The 19053-nt window shown below is 30.8% G+C and overlaps 1 protein-coding gene across 1 annotated transcript; it reads right to left on the reverse strand.

Moving 5' to 3' along the window:
- Positions 1 to 577: 577 nt before the first annotated feature.
- Positions 578 to 18119, reverse strand: LOC131840958 (neuronal PAS domain-containing protein 2-like). Its single transcript, XM_059189177.1, has 6 exons — positions 18075 to 18119; positions 17390 to 17528; positions 16476 to 16549; positions 3169 to 3294; positions 2172 to 2753; positions 578 to 1428 (listed from the first exon to the last, which is right to left on the reverse strand). The coding sequence occupies exons 1-6, from the start codon at positions 18084 to 18086 to the stop codon at positions 895 to 897; spliced, it is 1467 nt and encodes a 488-aa protein (XP_059045160.1). The 5' UTR covers positions 18087 to 18119; the 3' UTR covers positions 578 to 894.
- Positions 18120 to 19053: the final 934 nt, after the last annotated feature.

Below are 19053 nucleotides of genomic sequence, written 5' to 3' on the forward strand. Positions count from 1 at the left end.
ATCTGTTACATTAGACATATAGACTTTTCATTTTATAGCTCTACTAAGTGTAAAAGGTGTATAAACTCGACTTCATGATGTATCTCCACTTGAAATTTCAAGAAGATATTTATTTCATTTAGTTCTTCAGTTGTGAAATGAATAGACAGACAGATATACTTACCAATTATAATATTTGTATGTTTACTATACAGTACATGTGACAGATGTATACGAATATATAGACTAAATGTATAGGTACTTCAAACCCCTGGAGAAGAAAAAAGTGGTTTAGAAATATATAGTAAGCATGGATATAGAATGATGGAAACCACTAGTTTATTCAATATGTTTAAGGAATTGTTGCCCTTGTTATTCTGATATCCTATAAGCTATATTACTGTCAGGTTTCATCAAATCTTCTCAGTAGCTGCTGCATGAATTGATGTAAAACATTAAATGTCATATTTAATGTAAATGAGTAAAATTATAATGCATGATACGAAATAAGTATGATTAAAATTGTTTCCTTGTGGTTTCTGGGTTTTGGTTGAAGTTGAAAATAAACGCAATATAAATGGTCTTAAAATTTAATTGGCAAAACAATTAAAATAAAGATCTATTTATGGCATCACAGTAACTTAAAATACTTTTAGCACCTTTACAACTTCGATTACTTAACTACGCACAAACTTAACTTTCTTCGTAATGCTATATATTATAATATTTATAATTCTCGCTGCTGTTATGTTATAATATTTTTTTGTTTCTACTGCAAAAAGAACTAGTGTTGTTCGAATTTTGACATCCTACAAATATATTCTTATATACATAAATAACACACACACATGTAAATGTGTTTCATTCATAACACAAAATGATTGATCAAGAAATTGTCAATATATATTTCTTTAATCAACGTCTATATCTGCTGAAGATAGATGGGGCGAATTTGCCAAAATATTGAACGGGTGGAAAAGATGGTGTTTCCGATAAAGCCGAGGAAATGTAGTTTGTATTTGGTAGTAGCAATTGGTCTTGGGAGTAAACTTGGGGTTGGATTGGCTGTGCTTGAGGAAGTGCGGTCCTTTGTCGCAAGTACGGTACTGGTTTTTGAACTGCTGATTTCTGGGATGAGGTCTGAGTGGCCTCAGCTTTTACTAGAAGACTCTGTGGTGCTTGATATTGTACTGTCTGGTACTGAGGCTGTTCTCTGGGTTTTTGTTGATTGGCTGGGGCTGGCTGACTTTGTGAGAAGCTGGCGAAGCTTATAGCTCCCTGTAGGTCATTGTAATTAAGCGGTCCTTGAGATTGCAAGTAGATTACTCCTTGTGGTTGAGCATAAGCGATTGGTTCTTGCGGTTGTGTATAGGCAACTGCTTGTTGAGGTTGAGCATAGGCGATCGGAGCTGGGGTTCGAAGGTATGGGATAGTCGCTTGTTGTTGCTGCTGTTGTTGAACATTTTTCTGAAAATATTAATAAATAGGTTATTTTAACTATAAAATATGTAATTCAAATATAAAATATGTTATTATCCTAACATATGTACCTATATATACCTACGTACCGTCACATACAATAATGTATTATAACTATAATTACACTATATATAAAAAAAAATATTTGTACATAGACGACATTTTAGAATACCTATTATTGAACTTTATAAACTTAAAAGAACGCATAATGGTCATTATGTTAGTCCTTTTGTTTGTCTGTGTGAATTAGCTATTTTATTAAACATTTATATTCATGAGTACGTTTGTTTGTATCGGTCTGGATGTTTTCTATGTATACTATGTATGTATTTACAAAAATAAATGTAGGTATCTAAGTATTCAATCAGTTCTTTGTCCATAACACAAGTTCTGCTTAGCTTGGGACTAGATAGCGCTGTGTGAATCGTCCGTTTATTATTATACTTAAATGCTCAATTGTATGTACATTTTATTGTAATAGTTTTACACAGAAAGTTATACGGTACTAAGTTGCAAGGTCAGCTAATAATTAATATAATTAAAGAAAATATTCTTGAAAATAAAGTGGTGTCTAGACAATTTTTTTATTAACGAGTATCTATATACATATGATTTTATAGAAAACTTATTTGTTAATAATACAGTTTTAATTATAACAAATATTATATTTTTAATGAGATACGTAACGAAAAAAAATTTTCCTCAATAAATACCTGCTGAGATTCTGGCACATCCTTTTCCACCTCTTTAGCCTGTCTTGGAACTGGGGTTGGCAAAACTGCTTGAGCAGCTGGTTGGCTCTGGGCAACATTGGATTTTTGGACATACGTAATTCCTGGCTGAGCTGCGAGTACCAATTGCTTTTGTGCTTGAATAACTGGCACCGAGTTGGTTGTTTGTGGTGTCTGTGGTTGCTGACGCAAATATGCCACGGAGGGCGAAGCACTCTGAATATATTGTATAGGCCTCAAAATTTCATTTTGTGGAACGGCTAATCGAGGTTGGTAGCTAATTTGTGACAGAGGCTGGTAGGCAGATATTTGTTGAGGTTGGCCCAATCGTTGGGAATACACTATTGGCTGTGGTTGGACAAATATTTGCTGATATTGCTGTTGTTGGTTAACCCGTTGTAAGTTTACTTGGTTTAAAGGTACTAGTTTGGCAGTTTGCTCGTATTGTGTTTGCGGTGTGTACTGTATAGCGTTCTGCGGTGGCTGGTATGATATCTTGTGTTCGGAGTACGCTAATTGAGATTGTATCGGCGGAGATATCTCGTATGTAGTGGGAGATCCAAGCTGTAAATTTTAATTGTTTGAGTTAGTTTAATGAAACAAATATTTGCAAGACGAAATTACAATTCAATATTTGAGAGAGTAATGTGCTGTTATGAAGAATATTGATAGGAATGGAACTAGTAGTCTCATTGCTTCCAAAGTACGCTCTCATCATATCATCGTGGTTAATTCGTTGGCAAATACACATCGTTTTCCTCTTTATCAGCTCTATCTTTCATTATGTTATAGGACGGCTCCGCTATCATTTAGTACACTTGTGGTCAGTCGCTAATACATAACCACCATTGATTGAACAAATTGAAAACCGCAATACAACGGTGTATAAAGCATCCTAAAGAAAATACTGGTTACTTTGTTTGGGCCCATAACGTTTACTTAGTAATAATATAATGTCTATTTACGTCATTTCACTCACCCTAGGCTGGTAAATCGACACGGGGGCGTATAGATGGCTTGCAATGGCAGCCTGGAACGGGGGTCCCTGTCCCGTCAGCACATCTGATATCTTTGCGATTTGTGGCACAGGAGTGGCGTAGATTTGCTGTGGAAATTTTAACGTTATGCGTTAGTGCATATGGTATAATTTAGTTTAGAAAAAATGGAGTTGTTTTGTAAACATTTTTTAAGGGCATGTACTTTTAAGACATTGAGGTGATATGAGTATTTCCGGATCCCTTATTACAATAATCTTATTTTGTTACATACGATATTGTCTTTTATTTATTATATCTATAAAGATATTAAACTAAGGAACTTTAGATGAAGAAAATATAATTTTGGGGGAAAGGGAAAGTACTAGTGGGCCCATTACTAACAATATATGGTTCATGACAAGATTAACTGACGTGACTCCATTCTTATTTTATTATCCCCCACTGGTGTCCCACTAGTGTATAACGTCAGCGCAGCGCATTCATAAAAAAATATTCATACATCGTGTTTGAATTTAACACTTCATTGAATTTATCAGTTGTCGTCTATACTATGTATATAAACTAATGTAGAGACAGAGTGCCTTTTTAGTTTAGCCCAAGTACAACTTGATGTCAAACTCACAGTCGTATCAAAGTCACTTAACAGCTCCTATCTCAAGGAAATCTTTGTGATCTAAACAAACATTTCAATGACATCAGGTTATACGAAATGTCTGCTTTCTTATAAATAAATTGCCATTTATTACATATTTGTATACATATACATGAGTTAATTTTCGCATTATAATTGTATGTTTGCAATAGAGTTTATATTAAAATATAAAAGTAACTAGCAATCGAGCGGGAATCATTATTAGGTAATGATTTCCCAAAGTAAAATGGTTTCTACTTTAAAGATAGTTTTCTTACCGTATTACTTTTAAAAATTGTATATATTAACAATTGTTTAGAACATATTTTAATCTTTTCAATTCATCCAATAATTTCCTTTAATTTTATTTAACTTACTTTAATATAATTATTCTTAGTTATTATAATAAAAAAGCCAACTAATTTCATGAACAGTGTGTGTGAGACAGATGCTTTAATTTACAATACTTTATATTTACTATATTGAAATTTTATATGTCATCTAATCTATATTGAATACAAAAAAAAACAGTGACTTTTTTATTATTCAATAAAAAATGTAAGTTCATTTTAGTAAAAGTATTAAGACTATTATAAAGTACAATAATAATATTGCTCTATTTAGGTGACCACTTACAAAGGGTTGGTAGTATAATTTGACATTCAGATGATTATGGAGCGTAAAATTAAGTAATGTACTGAAAAAAGTTATTTTCGTTTTTGTTTCGTGTTGTAAGCTACTGCTAGAGAAATTGCACCGGTGCTATCTGTAGGTAAAAATTTTACAAACATTGAATGTCATATTTATTGATATTTAAACAACAGTTACTTTCCCCAGTATGCAGTGGTAAAAGTTTACTTTGAAATGTTTTTGTGGTGCGACCGACATTACCCAAACACATTACTGCTCTCCACAGGGTCAGTCGTAAAGGGTATGAAGACTAAAGCCACAGTATTAATGAAACTGAACAAATTTCCTAAAGACGTATACCAGAATGTTATTTAAATAAGTTTCATAACTATAATCTGCTCAGTTACATTGCAAATTAATACGAAAAGTATAATATTATTTTTCAGTTCTAATTTACAGCATTATGGCCTAGCGGTTAAATACCCCGACTAACACACTAAAGGTAGTGACTGAAAATCTGCCTGACAAAAAAATGATTATCAATTTATATTTCTGACACTCCCTTAAAAGAGACAGCTATAATGAAATCGAAAATTCATTTGAGTGACGGCGCGGCGGTTGATTCACCCAGGCCTAGTTGGTTTCAAATATGCCCAACGAAATGTGACTAGTGTTGGCGTTCACCACGACGCCGATAACTTTAGTAATGTGAAGGAATCAGAGGTAATCCTCTGACTAACCCATTGGTGAAAACAGTAATGATGGTTTATTTTTGCTTGTTTCTTCTGAAATCGGCTCAGCTTCTTGTTCATTACACCAGGTTTTTTACTTTTATACCTATATTTGCGCCTATATAAAAGGCAATGAATAGAAAATGATAGTATTTCTACTTCTATAGAAAATTATAGCTACTCCTAACTATTAATTTCTATTCATTTGTTGCTGTTGAAACTTTTAACTTCTGTTAAAAGTTCTGAACATGTGTATATGAGGTACCCAATCTCATTAAGAACAACCGTCTGCAATACCTACGGGTCCATTTTGGAAGACGGGGAGTGTGAAAGGCGCTGGGATCCTCGGTTTTCCGGGGCGTAGATAAGACGATTAGTGTCATAACATTATTCCCGGGACTAGGGGAATGTGTCACGGAGCCTTCGGGAGAAATTTACTGAGGCAAACTAATTTCTTGGGCGTCTCATATCCGGCCACGATAAAAACCTCGCAATAAGAACAAGACTTTGTTAGCTATGATTAATAATAGGTATATTTTAGGCGATACGAAACAATACTTCTAAATTAGTGAAGATCTAATGAGTAAATGTTATCTACGCATACTAAGTTTATTGCAAATAGTTGCATCGACATGCATCATGCGTACATCAGACATATGATATCTAAAATTGAAGGAATTTTGCTGCATGATTCATCTGTAATAAGAATATTAGCAGAAAAGCTAATGTGACTGGTAGTCTTTTTATTGTACAATTAAAGGTAATGAAGGGTCTTCTAGTAGTGACCTCCTAACGACCAACGCGGTTTTTGGCGACCCCTAAAAATTACACAAGATAAGTTGATATCATATGGGTGAGGTATTTTCAGTGCCAAGATTTTATTATACCCACATATCGTATAGATAATGATGATGATGACTGATGGTGAGAAAGACAATATTCAAATACAATTAATATTATATTTTAACAAAATCTGATACATAACATTATAAAATATTCTTATCAAACTGGATGTAAATGTATAGAATCTTCTAGAGTTCTCGTATATTAAGTACAACCTCTTTTTATTTTGCGACGGAAAATCTTTTTGCAGGCGTTCTTGGTTCATTGGGGGCCTAATGTATAGTCTAGATGTTGATTAACATAATAATTCTAATAATGTAGGTTTATTATTTCTATGCAGTTTCAGTATATTAAATTACATTTCATATTCAAATGGATGAATAATATTATTAATATTAATTTCATACCATTTCTGTATAATAATACAATTTGATATCAGAATAATTACACATACAAATTATTAAAAAAAAAAGATAGTGAGAGATATTTTTTAATCATAAAAAGTAACAAACTATTTTGTTTTCTTTTATAAATGAAATGATTTTATGTCATATATTTAAAGAGTTTGAGCAAAGAGCGATCTAAATTGATCATTTTCGACTTTATTCTAATACATTTGCAGCTTCGTCGGACGAATATGGGGACGAGTGCAAAAGGCACTCCAAACCCGCGCAAGAACTGAAGCAGCGGCTGAAGGCAACTTTTGCCTAACGGTAAGGAAGTTTAGACTTTGTGTTGATCTGTTGTTAATTAATATTTGTGTAACATTTCCAGATTGTTGTATGATATAACACAAAATTCACAAAAGCTTTGTAAAAATTAGATTATCTGTCCTTATATAAATTTATTTAATCTAGATACGTAAAGGTGAAGCAATGACTATATATTATTCCCTTTGCCAGTTCGTGATTTGTGTGCCAATTGCGGAAAAGTGACTTTCCACTTAGGAAAAGTCAGGAGACAAAAAATACGGGTTCTCGTAGTAATCTGACGTGTATACGCATTTTAGCGGACGTAATTTTTGCGGTAGCTCCTACCTACTTAGAATACATTTTTACAGTAAAAATACTTCATCTTTTAATGGACACTTAAACTTTACTTTTATTCTAGACATTTTGCTGCAATTATTGTTGATTTTTGTGTTCTAGTGTAATTAAAGCTATTTATGACTTAATAGATAATACATGATAGAAAGAAGATAACTATAGTAGGTTCATAGTAATATATGTTGTATAAAGTTGTCTAGGTACATAGGTTGCTAGTGTTTTATCTATATTTTCTGCTACAGTTTGCTTGCATGCATAATATGTTCCTTAAAAGAGATGGTAATCAAGTTAATAAGTATAGTGGAATAACACTCAGTCCTCAGATTTATAAAGTATGAGAAGAGAATATCTAGTTGTATCCACGAGGTTACATTTAATAATAAAAGAAAAAAAGTTACCACAAAGATTGTTCATGATAATATCTGTAACACTAGTGGTCGTTTTTCTTTAAGGTATACTGGTTACGTAGTATAAAATTTGTATAGGAACTATTTATTATAGTATGATAACAAAAATGGATATAATATTCAGGAATATATTTTCGACCCTCCCATAAGTATCTGTAATGACAATATTAATGTTACTATCATATTTGGTATCGGTATGGGATCATCAATTTGCATGTCGAGCAGCTGAGCCTTGTTTTATGAGAACCCAGGAAAGGGAATTTTAGAAATTTATGTTATAACCGTAATATATACACACGTATGGTATTATTAATTTTGTGAATATGGTAAATGGTTTTGGATCCATCATTCGCCATCTATTACTTTGGTATATTCATATCTGCAAATATTATTGAAGGTAGTATGAATAAGTAAAGGTACTTTATTATTCTAATAAAAAAGAACAAATATTATATACGAAGTATTAAAATATTGAAACTTCAATATGTTAAAAAATATACCGTATATATTCACCAAAAAGATTTCATCTTACTGTACGAAATATTATATGAAAAATAGTAATACGAAACTATAAGTACTTTGTTCTAATATGTGATTGAAGTTTACAGATCATTAGTATATTTTATACTATATTTCTTAAGTGCTTCACGAGTTATTTTATTTTTAAAAGGACCTAACAGCTACTGGTATAAAATTAATAATACGAAATAGAATTTATTATTAACACATTACCTTGCATTGCACTGCAGAGGATTGTTTGTTTTTTAAAACTTTATGGTTTATTTTATGATCACTATTATAGTATTCCAGACACCAAATTAAGTTACGAAGGTTAGTTAATTACGCTAAATTATTGTAAACTATACCTTTAAAACGTTTTGGTTACAAAATGTCAACATTTAAACAATGTGTTAAATATGCAAAATGTCCTATAAACCCTATAACGCACTGGAGAATCGTTTAAAGCTCTTATAAGTCCACAACGAGGGCCCGAATCATCCCCTCTTAGTTGTAAAGTTGCCGTCGATTCCGGCAGAATTCGCAACGGAATGGGGAATTTCTTTCTATGGGCCGCAATAACCGAGGTTTATCGTATGGAAGCCGTGACGCAACGGCTAATGCCGAGGGATTATGAGGCGATCTTTGAAAGTTTCACACGAGTGCTTGAACGATTCCCAACACTCGACGCCTCCTCGCAATTTGCTAAAGAACTGCAATTTCTCGTCAAAAGGTACTCGAATAAAAAGCTTGTAAAAGAATATGATGCTGCAAAACACGGTTTCATTTTAAGGGCAGCAAGGTAGTACGGCACATATTGATTTATAGGATTGCAATATTTCATTTTAATTTTCAAGGTCAATGATTTAGACTTAATAGTGCCTATATTATATGTAATGTTGTTTTGTCTATGGTTATAGTATCAATAAAGAAAATAATCGTTTATACTGAATTTGAGTTCAGTGATTAAATGTGATAGGAGCGAAACATTTTATTTACTAATTGTGTCTTTCCTGTAAACTTTACAAGTATTTGCATTTCCACTCTACATAAAATAATTTATATAATTAGTATGTTAGTTAATAATGAGACAATTTATTAAAGAGAGTGAAGCAATGGTTGTAGAGTCAAGCAAAAGCTTGTAAAACTTAACTTTCTCTACTCAATCTGTAACTGATCTGTAGTTAGATGAAATTAAAGATAGTCACGAAAAATACTATTCATAGGAAAGTTGAATACCTTGTAGACTACAGTACAATTATTACGTTTGAAAAAGATACACGAGTTTTGTATTCTTACAGTAATGACTGACTCCGTTATTAATTCTAAAACGCAAAAGAAAAAAGCCATTAAATTAACATCATTTACTCTAAACACGTACAAGGATATGTTTCTTTTTTATTGTTCTGTATAACATTGTTCTTCATTTGTTTAGATTGTGACTTTCGGTGTATAATTTATCATTGTTAGCACCAGGGTTATCAACTCCTAAAAATATAACTCGAAAATCAGTATCAAATACCGCGAAATAGCCCTAAATATAAATTCAAATTATACGTATGTATGTACATGTATACAGATGTAGGTATTGTAGGGTAAAAAATCCTTTGAATAAATGTACCTACTCTAGGGCTATAATAATTAAACTGACTATTCTGCATCCTACAACCAAAGCAACATTCTATAGCAAGCTAAGGTTTTGCTAAGATAAATATTACGTAACTTATTTTAGATATCCTTTTTTTTCATATTGTATTATAAATAACAATTGTTACATATTGACGAAAAAAAATAATAATTGTTAAATTAATGACAATGTCGATTGACTACTTTATCAATCATTGGTAACAATTTGTCTAAATTTCAACTAAGCGTTTAAAAAATCCCGTAGTATTTTGGAGATGGGGTAATAAGCCACCATTTCGTTTTAAAATAAGTCGTAGTATTTTATAATGATCTATGCAATATTATTTGCGTCTCTTTTTGGGACCTAAATAAACCCCAATAGGCATATTTTTGACTCAAATTTAAAGTTAAAAGCCCTAAGTTGTCAACCCTGGTAAGCGGCAAGTGCGCGGTTTAGGAGCTCTGCGGATGTTTTAATTTCCGTGTGATTAAAATTAAATACTGGATCCAGATCTGAGTGCTTTACATTTTATGATCGGTCTAACGACGAGTTGGACGTAAAACAATTTACGTTTTCAAATCATTGTTAATTAAAAGTTTTTATAGGTACTTCATTTTAGTGGGTTCGTATAGCCTGTAGGCTGTTAATTTCCATGCTTTTTTTCTTCGTACAAGAGAGCAAAATATTTACATATAAAATTGAGTATTATTATTCCTTTTCCAAGATTATATGAAGAAAGATGTAATTTTTTTTGTAGTCTATTAATAATCTAGTGATTTATATGCAATATATTATTAATATATTATTAAAATAAAAAACAAAACATCCCTTTGTCAATAGTTTTATTTAATTTAATTTATTTATTATTCTAAATTAAGTTTGTGGAACAAAATCTTAGTTTTCTTTTATTATTATTACTTATTTAACAATTTAACGTGTCTTTATATTTATTTTAGCACACCATATTACTAATGTTCAAACATATAACTTGTGTTCCTAATGAGTGTTGCAATAAAAATAAATTTAAAGATAAATTGGTCGACTCGTCGACAGAACACAGAGACCTGTGAGGTAATTACTACAACAGGCGTATTCTTCCGTACTCCAATATTATGATTTTCATTTATATCAAGGAGTTTGTTTTACCGGTAAAAATAAGAATAACTAGGTGCATCTCGCCTCATTTAATTGATAAATTTATAGATGCTATTAGGGATGTCATAATTACTTTTTATTACTTGATTATTTGCAATTTATATTTGTGGTCATATTTTGCTATACTGCCTTAAATTATTTATTTCCTTTTTGATCTTCGTCTCAGATTCCTTATAATAGTAGATAGATAATGGCGACTATCGTGGACTACTGTCTATGTCTTGCTTTATCCAGTTTTAGAAATCCCCTCATGTTTACAAGGGGGTTGGTGTGATTAAGCTTTTCCTGGAGCCCACAATTTTATTTCCTTACTTCCGAAGTATAAGTAAAGATATTAGCGTAAAAGTAATGTGCAACAAAAATTTAATTTAATTTGCTGATTGATGTTTATCGAAAATATTTTGTATTATGATTTATTTTTTAAGACAACAGAATAGGCGACTTTCCACTAACTAGAGCTCTCTAATGATTTCAACAAATTCATCAGCGTTGAATTCCAACGAGGCTCAAATAAAAGGGGTTACGTTAATTTCACAGGAGGGTTTAGGTTTGTGACCAGTGACAAATTCACGGAAATGCTTTAGGCTATTTCGCTTGCGAATGCTGGAGTCATTAAGCCGCCTTCCACAATGGTAAGCGATTAATTTTTAAACGCTGCGCCCCGGCACTTTCTTTTCTTTTTAGTTTTTTTGTTAAACTTTCTCTCGAAATAGGTTTATAGTTTTTTATGTGTATATTTCTATAAGTTTATAATTTCCTAAATGTTTACTACCTTCCTATTATTAACACTCTATACATAATATACATACATTTTCTTGATTAAGGATCGATATCAATACCGATAAATAATCGATAAGTATATAAAGAAATGCATATTTATAAATTAAAAAAACATCAATAATAGTCGCGGTAACATCTTATAATAATTAATGAATTGTATATACACGGTTCGTTTAAATAATAGTTAGGTATATGTATGACTTGAAACACAAACGTAAAGATTTAATGAGTTGGCTTATTAAACTTTCGTTGACGACGTCGACCGGTCGTCTCTGTTCGAACTGGTTTGATTGAATCACATCCTATGGTATACACATGAGGTTGCATAAGTCATGTGAAGTAGGATTGCAACTTATATGTATATCCGCATCGAAGTTGTCGCATTTAACAGTGGACTGTAGCCAATTCTATAAATTTTAATTCTATTTTGAAATTTCATTAATTTGGAATTCTATTATTAAATACTATAGCAACAATTTACATATAAATTAGAATAAATATAGATATATAATAATAGACTTTAAAATTCAAATATGTAAACTAAACAGCGAAACAGTAGGTATAATGAACTCGTAACGTTTTTAAAATTTATTCTTGTTTTATTATTTATATACAGTTATTATTATAATTCTAGCGATAACAATAGAATGATAAATTATGTTATTTAAAATGAAATTTTATTATGATCTGTATAATCAATATCCAAAAAATCCCAATATACGACCAAGATGTTGGAATTTGTTGTCTAGACGGCCACTATAAATAAAGTGTACGTTTATATTTTTTATTAAAAACCTGTTGGATTATTAAATATAAAATATTACGTCATAAAGCAACACGTGTACCTATCGGTCTTTGTATGTACTTTTAATGTAAAGATGTATTTACAATGATATTTACTAATATTATAAATGTGAAAGTAAGTTCGTTTGTTACATTATCAAAAATCATTAAATGGAGGTACTTAGCATTTTGTGCGGAAAAGAATTTACTTTTACTTCAGTTAATCAGTTTGCCTTTTAAATATATATAACAAACGTAAATTCATCACAAGTTAAAAACTTATTCCCTTAAATATTATATATAATTTTGATTAAAGTGAAAATTCAACATATTATTAGCTACAAAGCTTTATTATTCGTACTCAATACTACTATATTGAATATACATTTTTTTAAAACTTTGATTAAATATTGAATATATTGAAGACCTACAAGCTGTCTCTACTACTAGAACTAGAAGTTGTAACAGTGCTACTTTTTGTTTGTAAACCTATAAAACAAACACTTAAATTTGAGTGAACTTTACTAAAATTCATTACTGAAAACCAGACTTAAAAACAGTTTCAGAGACTAGGATGCACAATTACACCATACACAGATAAAAATTCTAAGAATTATTGTCTTGGATTAGAGTACATTAATATAGTAGTAGTGTGTGTACTCATATATCTTTCATGTACCGACAATAATCGTCTGAGTGTCATTTTTATTAAATGTATGTATAGATTGAAAAACAAAGCTTTCGGACCAGTAGCATAATTAACATGACTCAAATGATATGGTCCAGATGGGCGCGTCGTGTGAAAGTACGCCACATATGTATTGCGAAGTAGACAAACCGGATCGCAACTTGACTGGGGTTAGTACCAATATACATTATACTTACTATATGCTGATCATTATCAAAATATTATTACGTAAACCCATTCAATACAATCAACTTTGTGGCTTTATTAATAAGACTGATGAATGTGTGTTACAATCAACGATTAGTTTACGATACGAATCATCTATTGAAAATTATAAGAATTCCGAATACATTGTTAAAAAAAAAATTAATAGTCATTGTATACATTGAGATACTTAACAAATTCATTCCTTGATTAATGATGCCTTCTCTCAGTGGCGAGTTGCAATTGTAGTTTTATATACAATTTCGGCCAGATTCAAACTTACAATCGTTAGGCCTGAATCTGATTGGTAAACTACTCAAACAACATGGAAAACCATTCTAATTGATGTATTCAACGTTGTACTAGTTAACGATGTAAAACAATAAATACTGATATTATTCTTACATGTTCGTTAGTATTATTACAGGTTCGAATATATTCAACAAAGGTTATGATAGATCAATCTAAAGCCATCTATCACGAAAAGTTACTCAAAAGGTTAGAATTCCAGTCTTGTATTGTATTTATTTGTTTCGATAACCTACCTTAATGTGTACTTATTAAATTTGATTACAGTAACCTAATGATTAATTTCAAAGTTATTGTACTAGATCGTTAGGATAAAAATTAGTAATATAGATTAAAATATTTTGTATGCAGCTTATTATAACACAAGTTTGTATGTCTAATAATAAATTAATATACCTTTCAGTTACTTTCTCTAATAAATATTACTCAGTAATTAGAAAGGATTGTGTCGACTAGGCGTAATCTTTTTGATAAGAGAAAAAAGGCTAAACAATAATCGTACCATCCATCATAGTGGAACCCTCTTATTTCTTGCAGGGGCTCGCAATGCCGTGGCACAAAGGGCAGATTCACGAATACCCTTGTAATTAATCGCCATCTTGAAATTGGGAAGTACACATCCGTTTCCGGAAAAGTTAAATTAAAATTAATATAATCTCTCACTTTAATTAAACGAAGGGTCCTTACGTCCATCCGGTACGCTTTCACAGTTATTATTATTTTGGAATTAAAGTGTAATTTTGATGAACTAGTTAGATAACACTTTATGGTTAGTTTACCGTTTATTAAGATAACGAGGTTTTGATTTTGAAGCGAGCTTAACGATTGCCGTGTTATGATTATCTACCCATATTTGGCAAGCGTGGTAATTGAGCAATATACCTATTATTGTCACGTATAGCATTTTAGAACTGAACAGGCTAAGGAAAAACGGAAATCATGTTTCATCACATTTCCGAGCGCATGTCATAGCTTTATAACTTCCATTAATGGCCATTACGAAACTACAGAAAAATAATAACGATTTGAATGAATAGTTATTTTCAGAAATTGTTTAAAGTTACAATTCTTATTTTATAAATAAGTATAAGATTATTTTTCAATCTAGGTTATCAAAGAGGTTTCATTGCCGTGAGCATACAAAAAATTTTGGTACAAATTATTTTTTTCTTTTATATGCTACAAAGTTATGGAAAAATTGTTAAATTAAAAAAAATGTTTACAATTTTAATAATTAAATTTCACAAGTACATTATTGTAAATCAGTCTGGTTGTCCCAATTCTCAGTAATACTATGCAATATTATGTTATCTGTGGTAATACACACATCATTCTATGTTTTTTTCTCAATACAATTACAACAATATATGGTGGATTGTTTGAACAACAATTTGTGCTTTGAGCATTGTACCGTAAAATATTTTTTTGTCAACGTTGCAGACATTACACTGAAGTAATACGCACGACGAACAAAAGCAATTGAAGTAAGTACCTTCTTCTTTTTATATACAGTTAAAAAAGTAAAAGGAAATATAATACCTCTGGCGGCAGTGAATGTTTACTGTCACAGTTGTGGTGAAGACATCATTTGATATTTATTAGAGAGTATAATTGACACACAAATACATAAAATATGTGCTAGACATATTTATGTATAATATAATATCCCTCTGTAATTTAAACAACGCCATCTAGTTACAAGTGAAGTAGAGCTCTTGTTATGGGTACTAGACAACTGATAGATATATATATTTTTTGCAAACATATTTAATATACCTACATAGAAATACCCACACCGATACAAACAATCATTCTGATGAATAGATATATTTGTACAGTGCGAGATGCTGAACCCGCGACCATCGGAAGTAAAGCAATGTGCTAAACCGCTAGACCATTGAAAGCGTCACAATATGCAAATAAACTCTATTTCTAATTTTTTAATCACTATAAATGAAATACTAGAATTCAAAACATGTTTAAATCAAATCATTGATCTATATTTATTACAAGCACATGAGATTAATTTTCAGAAACGTACATTTTATTTTTCTATACGTAAAAACCAAACAAAGTAAGACCAAAATAAACAATGCCACCGTTTCCCTAAAAAAACAGAAAACAAAAAGTGACTTGGAGTGGCAGCCGTAAAATTTTTCGCAACAAAAATTCATCGGCCAGTGAGGCGCCTAACAACTTTTATATTAAATTTCTTCTCCGTCAAACTTCTCTCATAAGTCCCGGGGGTGAGAAATCAAGGCGTACATCACTGCATTGTGTGAGGTGTCACTCGAGTTCGTAACTCTTCGTGAGCCTTAGGAATACACCTGCAGTTTGACAGTAGGCATTATGTCATCATGCCCTTTTCATTTCAGGGTAGACAGATTTCAAAGAACGCCATTTTCTCATTAAATATCATTGTATATTTCGTAGGGACGATTGTTCCCTTAACGAATCGTCATACTCAACTTGATAAAAGAATGGACTATTTTGGTTAAGTTTATTTTATTTCAAAGAATTATATTAACGTGTTTCATAAATATAGCCGCCATATATATATTCATAAAATACCTACAATAATACAGTTATATTCATACTTCCATTGTAAATGCAAAATTGTATCTGTCTGCCTGTCTATGTTTTTGCGTGTTATGACTACTGAATGACTGAATAGAGCTTAATGATAGACATAAAAATGATCTGTATATGATGACACAGGCCATCTTTTATGTCAAGATTAATATGGGATAGGATATAAAATTTTGTGCAGACGATGTTACATGTCAGTTCTTGATATTTTAGAACTAAATTTTGTATAACCTACTCTTATACAAATTCTATTTTTACAAATGCCATAATAACAGGTGTAAAAATAATGCTAGATCCATTTCTTTACTCTAAATGAATATCTATACTATTTATTATTAAAATACGATTTCGCTTTATCGAGACATACCTGTGATGGTGACCTGTCTTGGTGCGCATCCTTGGTGGCAGCGTATTCGATTCCTGGTGTAACGGGTGGTGCAACTGGAAAAGTTTATTTCAATTTATTAAAAGATTATGCTTTTACAATTATGGCCATTTAACGTATGAAAATACTTTTTAATATCTTATAAATAATGACTTCTCATATTTAGAGTATTTATTTGTAATCATTTAATGATTTGTATTCATGTTAGACAAATTTCATAGTGCCTTATCTCACCAAATCACAGAAACCGTGGATTTACTTGGTTTTACGATCTAGACTAGATGGCTAATATCTAGGATTAATGGCTCTATTTATACATCAATTAGTCACTATCAGTATCACTATCTATAAGTACTGAGACTTAAGCAAATAATATAAACTTGATGGTAAATAAATTTCTTAGCATTATAACATTATCTTGTGGTTTCAAATATATATTTATCGTGAATCTATCAACATGGTGTAAATATTATTATTATATTTGCTATTTTATGATGATCTAAGTTTATTAGGTCATCTCATTGTAAGATACCTTTATTTTGTAATATTTTATTGTTATGTACTAACATAATAAGGATGAATACGAATTTACCCGTAAAATTATAATTAAGTAACGTCTAAATTTATATCTTCTGTTTGTTTGGTATAGAATAAATCTAATGTAATATACATATATATCAGAATGTTTAAAATTTTTCTAATTTAAGTTATCCTAATTCATGGCAATTATTGTAACTTCATTCGGAAGTTTTCTATAGATTGAGTGATGTTTCATACGCAGATTTTCGCCTCGCACAGGAAATCTTTCTTAGAAAGACAAAAACTTAAATTCTTATAATTTTTAAATTTTCATAGATAGGTAAATATAGATATTTTTCAGATAATGATAGACATACCAGTAGAAATAGCGGGCGCCCTTTTGTCAATATTAGCATTCACTTCGACAAGACTTCGTTTGTCTTCTTGTGTATTTTCCTTATTTCTAGATGCTCTGAGTTCAGCTGCATGGCTGGCGGCCACCAGCAAGAAGAATGCCTGGTAAAATGATTTAAATTACATAGAATTTTTTTATTACTTAGAATGTGAAATATGCTCTATTATCGTTTTTTTCTAAGAACTAAGGGTTGTCTTTGTACCCGATATTTCCACTATGATTTATATAGGATCAAATCGCAATATCATATAAATTTAGTTATAGAAAAAATGTCTTCTAGCCATCATAATATGTCTGCCCGGATGATGATCACGGGTCAAAATCATGATGATAATATATAAATTACTTTTTTATTAGCTATAACAAGCTATAATTATGTAATGTTGTATGAATAATTGTATTACAAATAAATAAGTAAAGTATTTTATAACCTTTACAGCATTGATACAATTGATATGTATCTAACTTTTATTATTTATAATATATATAAGTAGTATAACAGTTTAATATTTTTTATAACTGAAAATAACCACAGTTTTCCTGAATGTAATTTACATGAACATAGCCAATAATAATCCTGTAAACCCATTCCACTAAATATCACCAACACCGATTTTATGTCACATCACTAGTAATAATCGACAAACCGTAAATTTCATGTCACACTGCGCACGCGCCGGTATACACTCACAAGCACCACACTACAACGAATGTGGCAAAGGCAGTGAGCCGAAGCTTATATCGTCTTTGCTTGTCACCGTAGGCTGTTGCAGTGGTGATGAGGTGATTTGATCGTTGTGCATAAATAAAATACTATTATGTATAATAATAGTCTCATACAAGGTTCTGATTCACGCTATGTCTTTTTAGTAAAAAATTTTCAGACGACAGTATCCGACATAGTTTACTTTTGCATAATATACTTGTCTGTAGGTATCAAAACAATATATGTATATTGTGCTAAGAAACTGATATAAATTAAAATAGTGTTAAAAAAGGAAAAGATAAAAAAAGGAAATAATTAAATGTTTTCTATTTAATTAAATATTAAAAAAACCTTTTACTAGACCAATGGAGGGTCTAGAAAAAGGGATTTTCGGTAGAAAAGTATGTTGACTCTAGGACTTCTGGGATACATTAGTAAACCGCCATTCACTATTCCATGGATGCAATTTTGTATGGCCCGTGTAATGTAATTAGCAGTAGGTAGGTACATAGTATTTCTATGTTGACGGATGGTCTGTAGCAACACCCGTCGTTACTTACATATCTCTGACTCAATACACGTTGCAAATTAAAGTGGTTATCTACTTCTTATGAATTATGATATTAATAGTGCCAGTTAAATTGGATTAAAGATTGTATTATATTTTTAAGAAACGTGTACTTCTATTATGGTACAGATATAAATTCTGATTACAAATTAATATTTACAATAATTGGAAGAAACTAATAACAAGTTTTATTTGTAACCAATGCGTCGATTTAGCATGCTAATGTCATTATTTGTTAAGCTATAGTACGAACGTATTATTAATCAAGTCCTTTCTTGACGTTACAGAAATCAATATTATTTTATTTCGTCAGTCAAGTACTTTAAAAATAAAAAGTTTAATTGTAGTTTAA

Source organism: Achroia grisella, unplaced genomic scaffold (genome assembly GCF_030625045.1).
Source record: "Achroia grisella isolate CSIRO2021 unplaced genomic scaffold, CSIRO_AGI_Agris_v1 utg152, whole genome shotgun sequence".
NCBI classification, from domain to species: domain Eukaryota; kingdom Metazoa; phylum Arthropoda; class Insecta; order Lepidoptera; family Pyralidae; genus Achroia; species Achroia grisella.

What these genes read in the sequence shown, in the direction of transcription:
- LOC131840958 (XM_059189177.1), bottom strand. An exon ending in GGCGCCCGCTATTTCTACTG is followed by an intron (nt 16,550 to 17,389) that starts GTATGTCTATCA and finishes AAACTTTTCCAG; the next exon opens with TTGCACCACCCGTTACACCA. An exon ending in TGTCGATTTACCAGCCTAGG is followed by an intron (nt 2,754 to 3,168) that starts GTGAGTGAAATG and finishes TAAAATTTACAG; the next exon opens with CTTGGATCTCCCACTACATA.